This window comes from Schistocerca piceifrons, chromosome 2, assembly GCF_021461385.2.
Source record: "Schistocerca piceifrons isolate TAMUIC-IGC-003096 chromosome 2, iqSchPice1.1, whole genome shotgun sequence".
NCBI lineage: Eukaryota > Metazoa > Arthropoda > Insecta > Orthoptera > Acrididae > Schistocerca > Schistocerca piceifrons.
In genome coordinates, this window is record NC_060139.1 from 967,223,915 (window position 1) to 967,245,023 (window position 21,109).

A 21,109-nucleotide genomic window follows, 5' to 3' on the forward strand; every position below is an offset into this window, starting at 1 on the left:
TTACGGCATCTTTCTGCAAATTTCATGCTATATGAAGGGTATTCATAAAATCGTTATTACAACCTTGAAGAAATCAAGCTACAGCCATGACTTGGTGACTGTGTTAGTTCTCTAAGTATCTTCCCTCCAGTGCAACACATTTTTCTGAACAATGGATGACCTGAACGAGGCTTTGGTTATAGAAGTAAGTACTTTGGCTGGTCATGATATGTTCCACTACGAAAATCACCTTGGTTTCGTTCTGGAAATGCCTGACACTCAGTGCTTTATTCATTTGAAGAAAGAGGGAGAAGTCACTGAGTGCCATGGTAAGGGGGAGACATAAAATTTGATAGCTCAAGGAAGCAGCATATGTAACTGTGTCCTGTATAGAATGAGCTGGGGTTTTGTCATGGAACAAAACCACAACCTTATGCTGTATCCTGCAACTGTTGTTTTGGCAGCTCCCCCTAAACAAGGAGTTTCATTAGTATGCTCCTATGATGGTTTGCTCCTTAAGAGGATATCTGTTAGCACTATACCGGGACACTCCCAATAACCAATCGGCATCATCTGCCAGGTGATAGTTTGGTCTCCACCTTTTTTGGTGGTGGTGCATAGACATGCTTCCACTGCTTGCTTTGCTCCATTGCCTCAGGATCGTAGTGATATGCTTGGTGCTCATCCTTGGTGATTAGGTGGCTGAAGAAGACATCTGTATTGATCTGACACAACTGCGATATTTCCACTGCTGCATTTGTTCAGGGGCATTTTGAATGGGTGTGAGCAGTTGCAAAATCCACTGGAGAGTGACTTTTTCATGTTCATGTTCATTTTTCTCTCTATGGACTTGGTTGTGGTATGCCTTGCTCCAATCACCAGAGCCGTCTCTTTTCTTGAGATTCCTATTTCTTCGCAGTTATTCTGCCACTTCATTCTTAGTCATTTAGACTAGTTTGACCACTGTCATATGATGGTTCATTGTTGCCTTACATTTCCTACAAGTGCACATGAATTGTTGGAGCAGTGTTCCCGTACAAATGCTGAAAATGAACTACCACATAGTGTTCCAATTTAGCAATGAGCTACATCACTTTGTTTTGGCTCCTTTTGTGGGGTGCTACGGTATTATGTGATCAGGATTTCACTGCCTATGAGGACTGCAGACATGTACTGGCAAACAATCAAAAAATTAAGTAACTTTATTTTTGAGGTGATAATTTTAACTTTGGCTTCCTCTTGTAGACTGTAAATGAAAACAGAATTTCAGGGCTCTTCACTTTATGTGAAATGCTAACAGGAGCAAAACCGCAGATCACTGTTATCATGTAGACTACATTCAGAGTTGCTGAGAATTTGAAAAAAATATTACTTTATGCACATGAAAACGATCAACTTTTGACCAAATAATTTAGTTGTATAGATAAAAAAATCTACTTGTCAAGTGTCGGCAGAACATAAACATAAAAAAAGGTTATAATTAGGCAAGCTTTTGGAGCCAGTGGCTTCTTCTTCAAGCAGAAAGGTTGAAGGGGATGGAAGAGGGGTGAAGGAAAAGGACTGGAGAGGTCTAGGAAAAGGCATAGATTTCGGGAGAGTCACCCAGAGCTGTGGGTCATGGGAGACTTAATGTATGGGATTAGAAGGAAAAGTTGATTATAGGAGACTGCATTGGATGAAATTTGAGAGCGTGAGGTGGAAGACAAGGTAATTGCAAGACAGAGATTACTGTGTAAACATCGTACATCAGTTAATCAGAGTGAGAAGCTAAGTGCATTGTATGTAACAGGGGTGAGAGGGGGACAGTGAAAAATAGACAGGTAAGACAATGAAAGATGTAGAAAACTAAAACCAAGTGATGAAAAGAGTAGTTATCCTATCTTCCATCTTTAAGCTCTCAGGTTTTCAAATCTCATCCACTACAGTTCCCAACAATCAGTCACCTTCTCATCCGGTGCGGTAAGTCTCACCTGACCCACAGTTCTGGGTGACTTTCCTGAAATGTACCCCTTTTCCTAGACCTTTCCAGTCCTTTTCCTTCACCTCTTTTACTTCCCCTTCAACCCTTCAGCCGAAAGGAGGAGCCACTGGCTCCGAAAGCTTGACTAATGATCATCTTCTTTTATGTGTGTGTTCTGCTGCCGCTTAGTGAGAAGATTTTTTTATCGACCCAATTAAATTAATTTCTTTATGCTCATTGACACACGTTTTCCTAATTTTAACTCTACTTTATACATAATTTCAAGCTGCATTGATTATTTGGCAGGTATTAGTGCTAGGGCTTTCCTGCCACATGACCTTACATTGTTCCCTCACACATAAAACTCGGAATGTACAAGAGGTTGTGCAGTATGAAGAATATCTTATGTGGATGAGAGTGAGTGAATCTGGCTGTAGAAGAGTTGGCTCAATGACCAGTTTCGAAGACTGTGAAAAATATTAAAAGCAAGTCTGTCAGAGTTACTTGCATAAATTAAAACTGAGTAAGACTCATCCTTCTACATTTTGTGGTGGTAAAAGAATATAAAATGTAACAAAGAAACAAACAGCATTTTCCTTTAAAGTATTTATTACTCACTTTTCGTTAAGTTTGATTTTTTCACATTTTGCACATCTAGTAGGTGTTTGAGGATCACATGAAAGAAATATACTCTCATTGATAAATTGAACCTCATAAAAATAACAGGAAGGGGATTGTGTGCTTAATACTTATTCATTTCAGAATACAACTTTGGGAGATGTTAGAAGTATGTTCCTCTTTTGAGGGCACAATGAAGAGTAATCAAATAATGTGTTTAAGTTGTTCCAGTCTGTGAAATTATTGGGTAGTGAGGGAGTGTGCCTTTGCAGCTGGTTGGAGAGTTGGGGCATGGAGATACGGTATAGGAAATGTTTGGGGACTGGGTTTATAATGTAGTGTCTGCCTGTGAAGACTGCAGTAAGACTTAAACCATTCTGGGCAAGTGATTGTTTGTTACTGCAAATGTGCTCTACATGGGTGCTTCGACTGAGTAGGAGAAATTTTTTAGTGTGGAAAGATAACGGCTATGGAAGTGGTAGGTACTATTGGTGGTGAGTGGGATTTCTATGGGTAGAGGTTTTTGTACACCCGTTAGAGGTGGATGATGCCATCCACTGTAGCTCTAGTAGGGCATCGTGTATAAACTGCTGTGCTATTACACTAACTCCAGAAATTTGAACCTGTGTTACCTGTTGCACAGTGTGTGTTTTTGCTCTCCATTACTGATTGGTTGTACTAATATATTGTAGAATCTTCTTTCAGCAATGTCTGACAGATTTGTATGTGGTACGGTGTAGTCATTTGGCCACCTTTTACGCTATTGACAGTTTACAGTTTCCCATACAACTGTATTTGATTCTTGACACTACCATGGGATCTCTAGGTGTTTCACTGAGTTTGTGACATGCGACAGAAAAGTGGAAAAGAGTGTGTGCACAAGCAATAAAGGTTTTAAGATCTCCAGTATCAAGGGTCACCATAAATTGATCGATTGACCACTTTTCTCACTCAAGAACAATTTGTGACAGTGTGTGCTACCTAGAGCATTGTAATTGAAGTTGAAATAATTCTGTAAATGTTTTTGGTCCAATCTATCATAAAATTTCACATTACATTGTTGCCCTTGTAAATCAGACACTGAAAAAAAAAACTGTTTTTCATGTAAATAATGACAGTACCAAAAAAGATGTTGACAATGATAAAACAATTTGGTTGTGTGGGAGGCTGGAACTGGTACAATGCTCCTAATGGCAGGTGTCTGGGTGCTTCATTACCATGTGTAAAAGGAAGTTCACATATTGTTTGAACAGTATTCATGTGTGATAAACAGCTTTGTGATAAACACACACTTGTTCTTAAGAAAGGGGGGGGGGGGGAGGGAGAGGGAGAGAGAGAGAGAGAGAGAGAGAGAGAGAGAGAGAGAGAGAGAGAAGTAAAAGCTGATAACACACATTCTAAAATGGGAAGTTTATAAAAAGTTGTGACTAACAGCACATTTGTGCAGGATTTGTGTTTTAACTAGGTTTCAATTCCCTCAGGCTTTGAATTAATCTCTGTGTTGAAATGTAAGGACTTGTCATTGTTTCCCTGCTGTCACATTTTTGGGATAGGCTTGCTTGCAGAGGCAACACCTAATTGTGTGTCTTATGATCTCAAGAAGACCTACAGTACTTTGGGACACTATGTCCTTCGAGAGATTCACAACTTAATTTTTGAAATGATTCCAATTTGTTTTATTTTGAGAAAAATATAACCGCTATTTGTCTGTAGAATAGGTTCTATTTCAAAATCTAGATTCAGGCCTTATGCCATTATCAAGTGTTAAAACTGCAAAAGATTAAAGCACAATAAAAGTATTAGGAAAATGCAAGGCTGACAGTAAAATCAATGTATGGGCTGCATGATTTGTTCTCTTACATATTATAAGTCATAAGACTTGAGTATAACCCAAGTCGTCATCAAAACATGTATCTTAGGTTATATAAACGAATTTTGTCAAAAATAAAAGTGAGAACATTTGATTATTTACTGGCCATTAGCATGACTTAGTTGATAGGTTGTGGAAAAATAGATGACCAAATCAAAGGTTTTAAACTTTGCTACTCTGTGTCTAAACAGTCACTGACATGAACATAAGTGATACATAAAGGCATCACAGTTTGCACCATGTGATCTGTGGTATGTCATGGGAATAGGTAGTGGGACATACTATTATACAAGCTGGGTACATTATCTTTAAAGTGGGCAGAGGATGGCAATGTTTACATAATATGGCGTGAAGATCCACCTCCCCAATGTGCATGTGAAAAATGCGACTTACAACATCATAATTAAAGACAGATAAAAGTACAATCTTGGAAAATTGAAATATTTGAAACATGGTGAACTATACTATTGATTATATGAAGTTTAGTGTTATCTGAACTTCTCTGCAAGATTGTAAGGTGAAAGTGTTACTGTACCGCAGTGTGTCTGGACACTCGTTATGCAGAAAGACAGTGTCTTTCTGTCATTGTTATTTGTCATTTTCTGTGGGTCTCAGTTCTATTTCTAAGCCTACTTTAGTTTAGAGGTTGCATCTTTTTAGGATGACCTGCTGTTACGTGCTGACAGCACGTTGTGTATTGTGCATTCTTGGTGTGTTTTTTGTGATGTAATCACACCTTTTTAATGGCATTTGTCTCTTCACTATTGCCTGCTATCACAAGTGCTCATTAACAAAATGACTTTAGTCTTCTTTTTTTATGAAAACACGTGTAACCATTTCCATAGTGCTGCAGTTTTGTTGGGTGTGGCTTCATTACTGATAGAATACAACTTTTGCCCAAAAAATGTGTGTGCCTCTGGTTTTAGCTGATTCTAAGATAAATGTCATTAGTATTATCTGTTTTACCTTGTGTCTGATTTTCTCTTTAAATTGGTGATAGGAAGATAATTGGCCCTTGCTCCCAACTTTTCTTTTTATATAAATCTTTAACAATTAGTGTCTCAGATGAAACCAAGACACTTCGAACTGTTACACAGGGTGTCCCAGATATGTTGAGGAAAACTTCGAAGGGTTTTAGAGGGCGTCTTGAGAAGCAAATCGAGGATAGGAACCCATGTCGGGAAGTGTCATTCAACAACACTACGGAATGTCAAAGGTGTGGGAACTGGTGCTTGCTTCTAGGCCACCTCTTCAGCAGCAAACATGACTTTGTACACTGATGGACTGTAGGCAGACAATATCACAGTTGTGATTGTTATTCACAGATCATGACTGCTTGCTATGATTGTCAGTGGAGAAAATGGAACTAGCTGCTGCGTAGAAATTCTCTCTTATGAATGCGATGCTCTGTTGCCTCAGTACATGATGGTTTCAGGCATGGGTTTCAGACTGTATTTTATTTTTCTCTTGTGTACCGAAAAACATTGGAGATTTAAGAGGGTTCCAGGAGCAAAATGATGGATGGAAACCAATGTGTGAAATTTTGATCGATGGATGGAAACCAATGTGTGAAATTTTGATCCATTGCAGCAACACAGTATCACATTCATAGAGGACAAGGCCATTCTGCACAGCACCACCCCCTCTGCTCCTGGTGGCCGTGCCCCACCACCCCCTCTGCTCCTGGTGGCCGTGCCCCACCACCCCCTCTGCTCATGGCCAGTCCCCGCATGCTACACCCTCTGCCACAGGCAACAGCGCCCCTGCCCCTGCTATCCTCTCTGACCAAGGTGTGTGTCGGGGGGGGGGGGGGCTACTGCTACGCCTCTGCCCCTAGCAATTCCCTACCTCTGCCCCTGGTGGCCCCCTACGTCTGCCCCCAGGCAGCACTGTGACTCTACCCTGTACCCCCTCAGCATGTGGCGACTCACCTACAATTACCTCCGGTGCCCCCAGTAAACCCCCCTTGTGACCCCATCCCTTTTGCCCTCTCTCGCCTTGGCTGCCTCCTATCTACCCCCTGTTTATCTCATCTCCCCCACCTGCCTCCCCACTGCTCAAGTGTGCAAATCCACTCATACATGCCATGGAACCCAAGTTGATACTAGCTATGTAACAAAGCTGCCATGCAGAGCAGTCTGGATGTCAGGGGTTTTGACCGGTACCCCAAAGGGAGCAAAGTGACTCTTACACTTGCAGTACTTCTTCTCAGATAATTGTACAAACAATATTGATAGAACACTTTTCAGTGGTTATTTCCTGCTTCCTGCCTCACTGTAACACCACCAATTAACTCTTGTACTTGCTTTTTATCCCTTTCCCTCCACATTTTCACACTTTTCTCTTTCATCCCATTTTCATTCGTTTCACCTGCCCTTGAAAACTGCTTTAAGCCTTGTGACAAATTTCATGAAATACCTACTGAGTATTGATTTTTTGGAAATGGCATTTTTTTAATGCCAAGAAGTAGGGGGTGGGAGAGGGAGATGGAGGGAAAGGGGCTGGAGCGATAAGATGATACAAGAAAATGTAATTCAAAAATCTGCACTGAGCACAACACAAACTGTGTCAAATGAGTAGTTAGCAGACAACCACATGAGTTGACATAAGAGACTTAAAGCAAAGGCAAATAAAAACGTGTACTGAAGATGACAGTCAGCTACTTAAACATCAGTATCACGAACAAGAATACTAATATTTTAGGTGTTTACAATTGCTACAGTTGAGAAGGCATTTGTAAATAATGATTTGACCCCATGCCTCGGACTTCTTTTTGTGCCATCTCACAGTATAGATATATTATTAGTGGTCCTTTCTTTCAATAATCTGACACTTCTCTTGGCGTTTTTGACATAACAGATAATTATGCATTTGAATGCCCTCAGTACATTGCTGTCAAGATAATTTCTTTACTAGATGTCTGATTGAAAGTGTCCTGGTGAGCTTTTTCATTATTAAAACATTACAGTTATAGGATACACATTAGCACTGTTATTTGCTGCGTGTAAGTTGATTTCATTTTCTTTATATATTTGAACACACAGACACCAGTAGACTGCACTGTTTTGACAGGTCCTGTTTGTGGAAAACTTACCTAATTTGTAGTTCATAATTTGTTCCTCACAAGTTTACCTTCATGCTAGATAACCAGTCCTCTCTGCTACACAATCATGAGATGATTGCTAATAAAATGTTAGAATGTGTGTTAATTTGCCAGCATCATTTCAATGTGTATGTAATGTGTATTATGATGAATTTAAATTTTTTGGTGTTTGCTTTGCTCTCTGATTTCATGTACAATTCAAAAAATTCTCATGCAGCTTTTTTTCCTCACATGCCTACACAGTGGATTCCGCTGAGCGAAGGGTTGGCAGGTATCGTTTACTTTCTGATTCGGAATACAGGCATGTAAATGAACTATTTGAGTCCTGAAGGCCCAATAAGGGCTGTAATGGGTTAACTTGCTTACAGTAATCTGAAGATGGGAGAACAGTGAACAAACAGTGTGTCCATTTTATAGAACCATTTTACAAGTGTACAAAACCTTGAAGAAAGGTGTATAGAAGATAAAAAGTATTTTCGATATTTACCTGAATTTTTGTTGCCTGGTGCAGAATTATTTATATCTGTTTTTCATAACTGTTCATCAACATTATGCAAGACAACTGTGAGGAAACATTGTTAATATTTCTCTTATTTCAATGAGTCATACAAATCCACATTCAAATTTTCACTCCTGTAGCACTGTGCTGTTTTAGCTCAACTAAGAAATAAAGATACATTTTCATTTTCTGAAGTGATCTTTGAATGTATGATGTGGCACAAAATTATGGAAGTTTTGTTCAAAAATTTCTGCTTGTATTTTAAAATATTCTGGATGTTTCTATTATTAGATGATGTGAGGCAGTGTTTAGTGCAATACAAATAAGTTGACATGTCGTGTAAATGGAAAAGCATTTGTGTTGTGGCTATGTTTCATGTAGTTCACAGAATAAATGCAAGGTTTCTTGCTATTATTTCAGTCATATTTTTGCATTTGTCATTATCGCAGTTTACTGTTGACCTAATTGTCTAAAAGACACCCTTAATCTTGTAAATGAACAACATAAATCAGTTTTTGTCATGAGTAAATAAAATGAAATGAACAGTGAAGTATATGTTGCATTTTCATTTTGATGCCTAGGTCTTTGAACTAGGAATGTACTTCGGTCCTTTCTATGCCACTGTTACTTTCTTTTTATTTCTTTAAAAATGAAAAATCGAAATGATAGGGAAAAATGGTGTATGATCTTGAAGACTTCCATGTACATATGTACGTCTGCAGTCCTGCATTGCCAAGATAACTGATTTACAATTAACAGGTTGTGTGTGGGGTGTCGGTAGTAGGTTTGTATGGTTTTAGTTGACTTTCCATCATTCTTTAGCTGCTTCATTTTGACAGGAGTATGTCCTCTTAGACCTGTTGTCTATGTTAAACTTAGCATAACAATCACAATAATAAACATTATAGTTGTTTAGTGTGCTGTAGAGAGATCAGCGGTAGATAGTGTAAGGGACCTCCATGGAGATCTGAACAACAGTTAATTCAGTGCTTCTTGCTTCAGCCACTCTCATCCATTAATTGTGGAGCTTCCTATTATACATTCAGCCACAGTAAACTGTGTAAAAATATTAAACACTTTCATTTGTCATTTTGGACATACATGGCCCCTGTGAAGTAACTGATAATACATACTATGATTATTTAACTTTCCAGAGACAAAATGTGGAATATGTTAACAAACAATGGATTTATAGTCTTGGCAATAGATGTGAATGAGCACTGCATTGTACAGGTCTTTGAGTTCTGTACTCCAAAAATAGAAATGGAATCTTACAATATCGCATTTCTGGCAATATAGAATACTCCAACAAGAATTTTACAATTGTGTGTGGAGATACAAATATTAATTTTCTACCTCTGATAGTTTTGACGAAGGGCATCTAGAGTTACTGATTCTTCCTTTGGTTTATAACATTCCCAGCAGGATTGTAAGAACATAGTGCAAAAGAGATTGCTAATTTATTTCTAAATTCAACTGTCATTCATGAAATTGGTGAATCCTGTAATAAACAGGTTGATCAACCATGATGGTCCAATGTCAGCAATAAATCATTGCCATGAATCAGAGGTAGCTGATGAGAGAGAGGTAAAATTTCACAGAATAACAAATGGTGACTCAGTTCTGCTATTCAGGGGGGATTAACAGGATGAACAATGAGGAAAAGTGTACAGAAGATCCACGTATGAGGGATATTTGGAAAGTAAGGTCCGAATCACTGCAGCTAACGAAATGTCACACAAACTTTGAAACGCATATGTGCATCACCTCCTGGCATACCTGAATCACCAAGTGACACCATTTGCATTGTTATTGTCCCACTGTGCTGTTTACAGTGTTAGTTCAAAATGTTTAAAACAATAGAGCAGCTGCTGGCTGTGAAATACAGTCAATGATTTGCAGTAGCAGATATTCTTTGATAGATAAGTGAGGTGTATAGCCCAAATGCTATGAGTGACAGCAATGTGCATAAGTGAGTGAGAGCTGTCAAGGGAAGACGGGGAAAATGTCAAAGATGGACTGCGATCAGGCCAGCCATCATCGCTCTCAGAGGATTTGGTCAAAGCCTTGTACAAAAAGATTCATGAAGACTGGCAATTCACAATTGAAACTATAGCATTGGAATTTCCAAATTTGGGTCGAACAATTTTGCCCTTTGAAAGGTTGCAGTTTCACAAATTGTGGGCACATGGGCTGCAGGGAACGAGACTGAGGTTTTTCACATGTCCCCAGACACACATCAGTCGATGAAATGGCATCATTTGACATTACCAGTCAGTCAAGGCCAGGCAGACCTTATACAAATTATACTATTAAACTAGATATGCAAGTGATCTCTAATATAGAGCCATGTGCCCCCTTTCCACGTAGCAAACATTTTTGAGAAGATACAATTCAACAGTATTTATAACCACTTTTTTGAGAAAAATCTTTTAACAGAAGCTTGACGTGGCTTCCGTAATGGCTTCTTTACTGGGAAAGCGGTAAATGATTTCGCAAGTTCAGTTCTAGTAGAAATAATCAAGAAAAATGAATTTGTTAGTATTTTCTGTGATCTTGTCAAGGTCTTTGTGGAGATTATAAAATTCTAAGACAGAAACTAAACAGTAAATAACTCAGGATCAAATAACAACAGTATGGAAAGTTGTTGTTGTTAGAGGAGGAACCAGAATGACATGTCATTAAAGGCATTTTCCATGCCTTTATCTCAAGAGTGGAAAATGGGTCACATTAGCAGATAACGTAACAGGAATAAGATAAAATTTAGAGGGGCTTAAATATGGTGTCTTGGCTTACTGTAGTTTTTAATGTATACAAAAGATTTAACTAGAACATCAGATGATCTTCAAGAACTGTAATGTTTGCTGAAAACTAAAGTATACTCATAAAGGGCCCAAACTCATCCAAACCACAGAACTCATTTGGGAGAATAGTGGTTCAAATACTCATGATGCCTCCCATACTTAGGTTGTTAACGACTTTAAGAAATCGGTTAAGATGAATGCGGGAATGATTCCTTTGAAAGGTCGCAGCAGATTTCGGTGTGGCAAATTTCCTTCCTCAATCCAAATGTGCAGTGCTTGAAATGACGCCATTAATGGGATGTTAATTGGGATTTAACTTCTTTCATTCCATCCCAGACACACCGATACAAGATATAGCTCGACGATTATTGTAACGATCTTACCACTGGTTCACAGCAAACAGTTGAACCCTTACTCTTGTGATGACTCGTATTATGCAATTCCAGACAAGCAAAAATGACATACTTGGACCAGTAGTGAACCCAATTGGCACAAATTGGATGAGGCTTCATATGTGGAGTTCTAGGCATCAAGATGAATAATAAACAGATGATACCAGCACATGGATGAGTTTACAGAAAACCTGTTCTGCCCACTTTGCACGTGGAAATATATGTGCTTAATGACAGGAGTGAATTTTGGATGATCTGCTAAGTTAATACCACAGTACTAGAATTCAAAATAATTTCAATATATACTTTGTGCCCCTATCAAGGATTCAATAAGGAATAGCTTCGTACAGATTGACAGTTGATATCACGCTGAAAATTGAAAATTGTTGTGTGGTTCAAAAAAGGTGACAAATTACTCCTTTACCCACTCACAAGGTTTGATTTGGGCTTGGGGATGTAACTTCTGCTAAACTCTAATGTTTGTAATAATCAGATTTAGTCTTTGCTGATATAGCCTGTTAACAGAAGACCAAAAAAGGTAGAATACGGGAAAAATTTCATGTAGTCACAAATTTTTGTGCAATGGTACGAGAGTGTGTCATGAACAGTGTAAGCAAAATACCCATTGGTGGTATGTTGTAAGCGTGGGAGTTGGGGGACATGTAAAGGTAACTGTTTTTATGTTTTCATTGAACAACTTGAAAACTGTGGCTTCTAGCAAAAATGTTTCCCAGTACAAAATTAATTTATATTAAATTTCCTACTAAAAAGGTCCTATTCGTGTTTCGTTACACTTGTCTTCTGCAGCATGCCTTATGAATCACTGGTGATGCAGTGTGTAGACATGCCTAGGGAGGTTGTTTCTTTGTCACAGAGTGCATTAACACTTAATGGAATACAGGTATGAGTTGCTAATAATACCAATGAAAGAAACACATATGGACAGAAACTACAAAGATTTGTGCACGCTGCTCTACACTGCTAGAGGAGAAATTGATTCTTAGTCTTCCTGTATGGCAGCTGTAGCATTTTTTCAGGAAAGGTGTCTTTGAACACTCCTTGCTTTTAATTTTACAGGCGTCTGTACCTCTCCAACATTTTCTGTCTAGTTCTGTTATGAGAGTTGACAAACTGACTTCAGTGATCTAGTGCTTATATAGTGGAGTTATTTCAGTGTATTAAATGGCTACTTCTTTGCATTTGTCAAGTGAACTATTATGTTATGAGCAACAGCTTGAGCTCTCAACTATCTACCAAACTGAAGAGCCTGTCCCAAGTGTAACATGTTGTCAACAACATCAGTTTTATTGTTTCCATTATCTCTCTGGCTGAAACACTTTTTACAGCATCACCCAACATTTGAAGAGACTCCAAGACTTAAATGATCTCCCTCTGAACACTGGTAGGACTCCTAAGTATTATGGAAAACTTCAGATATTTCAACATACATCAAACAATGCAGATTACTGTTCTAGACTTGAGTCCACTGCCATCAGAAACACATTCACATCCACCTTTCAAGATGTACAGTGGATGTGTTGTAAGTGGTTCCACTCATTGCAGTCCATTCTAAAAGTGGTAGCAATTCCTGAATGGAAGAGATTTATGCAGTTTACCAGTAGCACAATTAATAGTGAGGGAAGTTCAGTGACTTTCTGGTCAGTCATTAGTTTACCACTGAGTGATTACAATACAATCACACGGCTTTACAGTACACTGTCAATGACGTGCAGCAGCAAGGTGCCACATTTAGCAATCAAATCCTCTTCCTCCAACACTAAAAAGGTCGCCGACATAACACTTACAAATTATGCACTTCTCAGCCATTGTTCATGGGAAGATATTTTAAATTGAAGCTCACTTAATAAACTGAAAATAACTTCATGACATAAACATGAGCTCAGTGAAGTCTTGTTATCTATTCACATAAGAGACCTAAACAGGAAATTCTGGGGAAGTATAGTCTGTCTGTAAACTGAAATGTGAGCGGCACTTGAAGTGGGAAAGATCGTCTTTCCCAGAAAAACAGCACAGCTGTGTGTGTGTGTGTGTGTGTGTGTGTGTGTGTGTGTGTGTGTGTGTGTGTGTGTGTGTGCGCGCGCGCGTGTGTGCATGCGCATGCATGCAGTGTCACGTGCCCTCACTGCACTGTATTAGAAAATGCAGAGAGGTTTGGGATTTAGACCAGACATTAGTGTGAAGTCTGGTGATCGTGAACTTCACCTCACCATCTCTCCTTCCCTTGCCGATCAAATATTGGCTGTAAAAGAATTTTTCACAACCAAGATTCAAACAATAGTGTGCACAGATTTATGTAGTTTTTATCCATAGATGTTTCTTGTGTTAGTGTTATTAGTAACACACATCTGTTTTCCCTGTAGTGTTAATGCAGCTTGTGGAAAGCTAACACCTGCTCTATCCTCACCTCCTTCCCCCAGTATGTCTGTGCACTGTGTCCCCAGTGTGTTGCTGCTGCCAAGGGTTGGTATACTTTGTGAAACATGCTGTAGTTGCTTCTTATGATGTAATGGTCTAGATAGTGGAGAAGCACCTGCTCGCTCTTCAGTTTGCAGATCTGTAAAGGAGGGAATTGGAGATGACAACCACCTGTTGTGACCTTCTTTCCCCTCGCGCTTCTATGCTTCACTGCCACCTCCACCACCCTTTTACAATGCCAGAACACAATTTATTTCATAGTATGACTCTAATGCATGTAGATGTGGTACACAATTTAATATTTGTTCTTAGGCCACTCCCTTTAATAGTAATTGCTGTTTTTAATCATGTGTGAGTTTTGCATCCCCTGCAACATGGAAACTATTAGTCTCAGAGAAAAAAAATAAACAAGGCCCCTATTTGTAGGAATTTAGTATAGCTTAATTTTGTACTGGGAAACATTTTCACTAAAAGCTGTGGTTTTAGAGCTATTGAAGGAAATCAAAAAGAAGTGGCCTTTAAACAACTACATCCAATATAATTCACTTCCCAAACATCTCCCAGGTTTCCTTTACTACTTGCCCAGTGTACAGATTGAATAACATGGCAGATAGGCTGCAGTCTTGTCTTGTTTGTTTGTTTCTCAACTATTGCTTCTCATTCATATCCTTAGACCTATGGTCAGCAACTGGTGGATTGTGATAGAGATCTGGACCATGGAAGAGCAAAAACTAGAACGCCAAAAATTTTTTGAAAGTGTGTATTACTCAAGTCAGTCTTTTAAAAAATATTTTTCTGCAGATAACATGTTTCAGTGCCACCCTTACCATTTTTATAGTATTTACAAGTAATTTGATTAGAGTTCTTAATGGTTAGTAGGTAGATTAAATACATAATTGCTATGCTGTGTAGCACAGGAGAGTGCGCTGGGGAGTGGGGATGGAAGGGAGCGAGCTGGTTGGCCATCACAGCATGTTATGTTGGTCCGCATGAAAGCTCTGTACACCCAAAGCCAGCATAAGAATTTTCTTTCATGAAATAGGAAATTTTGTAAAGACAGTCTTTTACTCTGGCAACATATGAAGAATCTTTTAATCGGAATAGACATATCCATTTTAACAAGATTTTTGTGCTTGTAACTCAAGTGCAAGCTTAATGCCACTTTATGAAACTTGGATGTGAAATAACAATTTTATATTTTGGGCGGGTATATACAGCGACAGTGACCTGCGATGTGGAAGTGGCCCCTTTGTGAAGCGTTGACATAAACTTTGACATGAAAGCATCTCCTTTCCGAAGCTTCAAGATGCACTTTATGCTGGGTGGCAGTATTTTCATAAAGAACAAATCTAAATAAAAAGTACAAATTTTATTGTCCCTTCATCAGTAGTTGCTGCAATCTTATTCAGAGCTGTTGTTAATTTTTTTTGTTATTATTGAGTCTTGTAACGTTCCCTTTCATTGATATGGATCTTAAAAAGCCTAAAGTTGATAGTGAAAATACCAAGTTTTTGACTGATTGAACTGAACAGTTTTGTTTTACACTGACTGATAGACCTACGAAACAACTCATCAGCAGTTCCACAAAAACTTTCCTCTGGGTACTGAAGTTATCAAGAAAAACTCCAAGCATATCTGGCTTCTTACAGAAAAAGCACCATCTTACTAAATCACTCTATGAATGGGCAAGATAATTCTTCCAAATGAGCATTTGTGTGTGTGTGTGTGTGTGTGTGTGTGTGTGTGTGTGTGTGTGTGTGTGTGTGTGTGGGGAGGGGGGGGGGGAGTGAGTATGTTGGAAGTGGCCGCAACACTTTTTGAAGAGAAAAAAGAGTGTTTTTGCCTCAATTCGAGGTATTCCATTGTCAGCAAGAAGCAGTTCAAGAACCAATATTTTAGCAACTGACAATAAAAGTAGTTTGTTCAAATTTGTGCAGAAGGTGGCTTGCTATGCCTTAGCATTTGATGAATTTTGACACTGTTGATGGAGGACAAATGTCTACCTTTGTGCAATTTTTGGATATTAAAAGTAAAGCATTTAGAGACGAACTTTTGGCATGAGTACTGAGCTGCAAGAAAGTGGCAAATTAATGTATGACCTGATGCAAAGTGTGTCATCTTTCCATCACAGGCAGGATATCTCTGAAAAAGACATTGCAGGTCAAGAATTATTCACTTTCCAACAATTCTTGCTTATAAAAAATAATTCTGTAATAGACATTACAGTATTTTCAAATTTTATTTCCCTCACTGATTTTTGAATGCAATTATGCCTATCTACTGTATTTCATATTATTTTGTGAGTGAAAGTTGAAGTAAGTTACTAAGGAATATGAGCTGGCTTCTATTTTGTACCTCAGTAAAAAATTTTCAAAAGTGTCCGGACCCCACCTAAAATTACCTGTCTACTCCTGCTTTAGGGCTCAAGCAGCTGTTGTCTGTTTGCGATAAGTGTGTTAGGCAGCCACCTTGTATTTTTCTCTCTGCTGCCTTCAGAATTTCAGTCTCAACATATGGAATGTTTTTTATGAATGTTGCTTTGTCTTATTTCAACCAATCTTTTAAGATAAGTCATAGGATCATATTGTCATGTGTTCCTGTAGTTCTGAAGAACATAAACTGGTCCTCCAAGGTTGGCATCTACTTGCTTACATATTCCTCTGTAAATAATTTGTCAGTATTTTGATTTATTGACTTATTAAGCTGATGGTTTTGTCACATTCTCTGCTGTAACCAACTTTTCTCCAAAGGCTTCTTTAATTTTCCTACAGGTGCAATCTATCTTTTCCATATTCATACATACTTCTACGGCTTTGCATTAGTTATGTAACCATTCCTGTTTCCCCATTTTGGACTTTTTGTCCATCTCACTTTTTAACATATATATATTCCCTTTTGCCTGCTTCATTTGTTGTATTTCTATATTTTCTCCTTTCATCAGTCAAATTTAGTATCTTGCCTTATCCAAGGATTTCTACTATGCCTTGTCTTTCTGCCCATTTGATTCTCAGCTGTCTGTACCATTTCATCTCTCAGATCTACCCATTTGTCTTTTATTGTATTCCTGTCACTGTATGTCAGTTTTTGAGAAATACTGCTTTTGAAACTCTTGACAATCACTGGTTCTTCAAACTTATGCAGCGCTCATTTCCTTAACCCTGTGGTACATGAATTTCACTGCAGTGGACAACTTTTAATGGTCAATTCTCTGGCGTTTTCAATCAGTCATGAGGCTGCAAATGCATGCAGGATACAACACCGGTAGGGAGTGCCCACTGCAGTGAACTGTGTGCATTTGCAGCCTCAGGACTGATTGAAAATGCCAAAGAAGCGACCACTGTCCACTGTAGTGGATGCTATGTGCCACAGGGTTAATTTGCTACTTTTCTGCAATTAGGATTTAGTCTGCAGTTGGTAACCAATAAATTTTGGCCAAAGTGTACATTTGCCACTGTAAGTTCTTCACAGTTTAAAGTGTATTTAAGAAATCTCTTTTATGCCGTTATGTAATCTACCTTAAACCTTCCAACATCTCCAAGTCTTTTCCTCATATACAAATAATGTTCCATGAATCCTTAAACAAGTGTTAGAATTTTGCACAAAGCAAAATTTAATCACTGCTATCAGATGGTTTCCCTTTCATTCCTTTCACCCAGTCCATGTTCTGCTATTTTTGCTTCTCTTCCTTTTCCTTCTAACAAATTCCAGTCTCCCATCACAATTAAATTTTTATCTCCCTTAATTATTTGAGTAACTTCTTTTACCTCTTCATACATTCGTACATCATCGTCGTCGTCGTCATTGTTGGCTTTGTGTCTGTCTTGGCTACAGTAAATGTGTTCCCTATGCTTTTCTCAGTAGTTCACCTGTATTCTTATTTTTTTTATCTCTTATTAAACCTTCTCCTGGATAGCCCCATTTGATTTTTGTGTTGATAATATTGTACTCACCTGACCAGAAGTCCTGTTCTGCCCACCAGTGAAATTCAATAATTCCCATTATATCTAACTTCAAGCTATTACGACGAAAAAGATGGGTTTGCAGTGACAAACTTTAGTTGCCATCTGCACTTGATATGTTTTCACTGTGTCAGATCTGTCAATTACCTGTTATAAATCTTGCTGATGAACTGTCATCTTTAGAAATTGTTTTGGTGGTCTAGCTACTTTGCACACCATCGTGTACAAACTTCCTTTTATTCTGTCCTTGATGGGTGATGCTGGAATATTAGATCAACTTCCAGCTACTAAACAAACTCCGAACTCTCATTTGCACTACTCCGTATTTAAAGTTTTTAAAGTCTCGCAGTGGCAGACCCAATCGATTGTAACTCAAAATAGTTGAATCCTTGCACCGTACATCAAAGTTATTTTTTAACGTAAGAATGATTCATTTGTTTTGGGTACCTGTTGACACTGTTGGTAGCCCTCTTACTCTGAGCTCTCTGTGATGCCACCAACTCGGTGCCAAAGTCTACATATACCCTCATACAGCAAGTGAACACCTTACATCATATGACTGCTCACTGCTGCCCTTGTTGTTATAAAGTACAGAGTGGGGCTCATAGTATCTGTTCCTCTTCTATATATTACTTTAGCTGGCACGAGTACCGATAGTGGGCCAGGGTATTTGATAAAACACCCTGTTAGACTACACTATCCATTTCTCTCTACAAAAAAATCAAACGTATCTACCTGATGAAGGAATCTAACATTCTGCACTTTGACCTGTAGAATGTCAGTTCATTTTTTCTGATGAAAACTTCCTCAGTTATTCCATGTATGGAGATGGGAATGGGGGACCGTTTTATAGATGTTGCAATCATCATTAAACCATATAGTAGAGTTTCATGTTCTCAAGAAGTACAACAGCTATTGTTATTCATTGATTTCCGCTGTTTGCAGTACCAGTGTAGGAAAACCATTAATGATTAATGTTTAAAGGCCAGATCAGTCAATCATCCAGACTGTTGATTCTCCAACTACAGAAAAAGCTGCTGCAACTCTCCTGGAACTATATAACCTCTCCAGTATGCTTGTCAAATGTTGTGTTACATTGTATGAAGTGAGCTTTTGATGATGGGTAAGCCACATTTCCTGATTTAAGTGTCTGGGGAAAATTCTGTAACTGTACTAATTGACATATCAGTCTTGTATGAGTTCAAATACCTGATGATTTGTACGACACGCAGTAAACGAGAGATATGTAGGATGTCTGTAGCTGATTGTGTATGTCACAAGTGTTACAGTGTGCACCCGCAGCCTGCAGAAAACATGTTAAACCTCATGGTCAGTGGGGTGGAAATGGCATTTGCTGTCACTGAATAATGCTTCTACCCTCTGTATTGCAAAAAGCAACCTCACTCTGATTATGGCCAACTTTACTTGCTGCTTAAAACCTCACATAAGTCCATAAGATTCTTTTTGCCTATCTTATGAAATCTGTCTCCACCCCACTGATACTGGGGCAATAGTAACAAGACACTCCTACATAAATCACACACGTCAGAATCTCTGATGAATTCAATTACAGTCAAACCAAATACTTATTCCTGGAAATATGCTAAATATGCTGACTTGTTCATACAACACTGGGTTACCAGCTCTTTCTCCTATGGCAGTTTCAATATTGAAAAACAATTGATACATCACAGACGGTGTGTCACCAGGCAGACAGTAAATAGTACTCAAGGGGAACTTTCTAACTACTCATGTCCAGCAGAAGTTTAAGTTGAATGAAAAACAGTTCCCAAAACCTACTCTCAAAATAAAATTCTATCCAGTTAGTAAATATAGTAACTATCTCCATAATTGATAAATTTTATGTTACTGTGTTGTCTGTAAAAATTAAATCATTTGATACAGTTGCTTTCACAAAGCACCAGAAAGTTGATGTAAAAAATCACTTTTCGTGGCACTATGTACACGAATCAAAAGTTTACCGACACTATTCTGAAGTACAACTTGTTGTTTGCTATGTTAACTTCCTATAGCAAAGATCACATAAATTCTTCTTCATTTCTGCAGTCTTATGGTCTTCAAAAAATTTTTGGTTATAAAATGTGTTCATTGAGAGTTAGAACCTCATGCTGTGTTGTCATTATGGTGATGAAGGCTGTGACTGAAAGCTTTATGCAAGTGTCTTTAATTGTGCCTGTCTGTAACTTAGTGTGTCGTCTTTATGGTAAGTAGCAGTCAGTCTTTTCCTACCTTGTTGACAATGTTGTAAAATGCTTGTGTGTACATCTGTATAAATCTGCATGCCATATTCCATACATTGATGATCCAGCTTTGTTAGATGAGGCATACAATGCATGTACACAAATGTATACGGACATTGCTATGTGCGTAAGGTGCTTTTCAGTTGTACATGTTTTATATCTGACAAACCTTTGTATAATGTGCTACATTTTATCTACCATAATGACAACATGGGATGAGTTTCTAACTCACAGTGAACACATTTTGCTACAAAAATTTTTTGAAGACCAGAAGATGACAGTCATATTTGTCAAAAACGATTCTCAGGAATAAACAAGAATTTATATGATCTTGGCTATAGAAATTTCTTCACCAAGTAAAACAGACCACTCCTTCTGATTTCTCAACATGGAAAAAAAACCTGTTATTAATACTTGCATTTTTTCTGCTGGCACTTTATGCAGGCAACAACTGTTTCAGAATTTGATTACCTGTAGGACTTGTCTAAGAACCATAAAGCTCTAGTCCATTATAATTAGAAGATGGATAATCAGAATATCAATTATGGGTTATTCCATGGGATGTGATTAAGTTATTTCAGAAGTCATGCATACCATTCATCGAAATAGAAAAGCTGTATTACTAAAAATATACATTTAGTGCAAGAACCAGAGCTGTTACATTTCTGTTGTCCAATATTTGAAGTGCCAGAAAGGAGAAGCTTGGCACTGTAACGTGTTGAAAGTGGCTTCTGATAGTCACATGGTTCAATGCGTATGTAACACCATGTTCGCTTTCGACATGAAATACTTGAGCCAAATTATGTCTGGCTCTCGATTCTGTGTATGATACTTCTTGCATATGTACAACTGTCTGTATATCTTTTGGCCAATAATACCGTTTCATATGCAAAATGCAATTTTACCCTTGTACCACAACATAATAACTACAAGTGACAAGCAGTGCACACAACTCGTTTCTAAGATTCTTGTCAATGGGGCTTGCAGCTTGAACTAAGTTGAAATACTAAATTTTATAAGAAGTCAATTCCAGTAACTACAGTATAATTTTTTATTTGCTTTTATTTGGAGATTCCTGCACAATAAGCTTGTCTGTTTTGGCTTACAGTGCCATTTTCAAGTGCACATTTGGGTGAGTTGACAGTCGTATTGCATATGTGGGTCAACTGTGAGTTGTCTTTTGGGAAATATTATTATTATTATTATTATTATTATTATTATAATCATG

The 21,109-nt window shown here is 38.2% G+C and overlaps 1 protein-coding gene across 7 annotated transcripts in view; it reads left to right on the forward strand.

Moving 5' to 3' along the window:
• LOC124774883 (phosphatidylinositol 3,4,5-trisphosphate 3-phosphatase and dual-specificity protein phosphatase PTEN) overlaps positions 1 to 21,109 on the forward strand; it is a 232,102-nt gene that overhangs the window by 87,437 nt on the left and 123,556 nt on the right. The window contains exon 10 of one of the 7 annotated variants that reach the window (XM_047249532.1): positions 7,774 to 8,508. The exons of the other annotated variants lie outside the window; for them this stretch is intronic. Within the exon in view, the coding sequence (XP_047105488.1) occupies positions 7,774 to 7,859 (86 nt within the window). The 3' untranslated portion in view covers positions 7,860 to 8,508. Of the gene's footprint in view, positions 1 to 7,773; positions 8,509 to 21,109 lie in introns of those variants that run through there. 7 annotated transcript variants of the gene reach the window in all.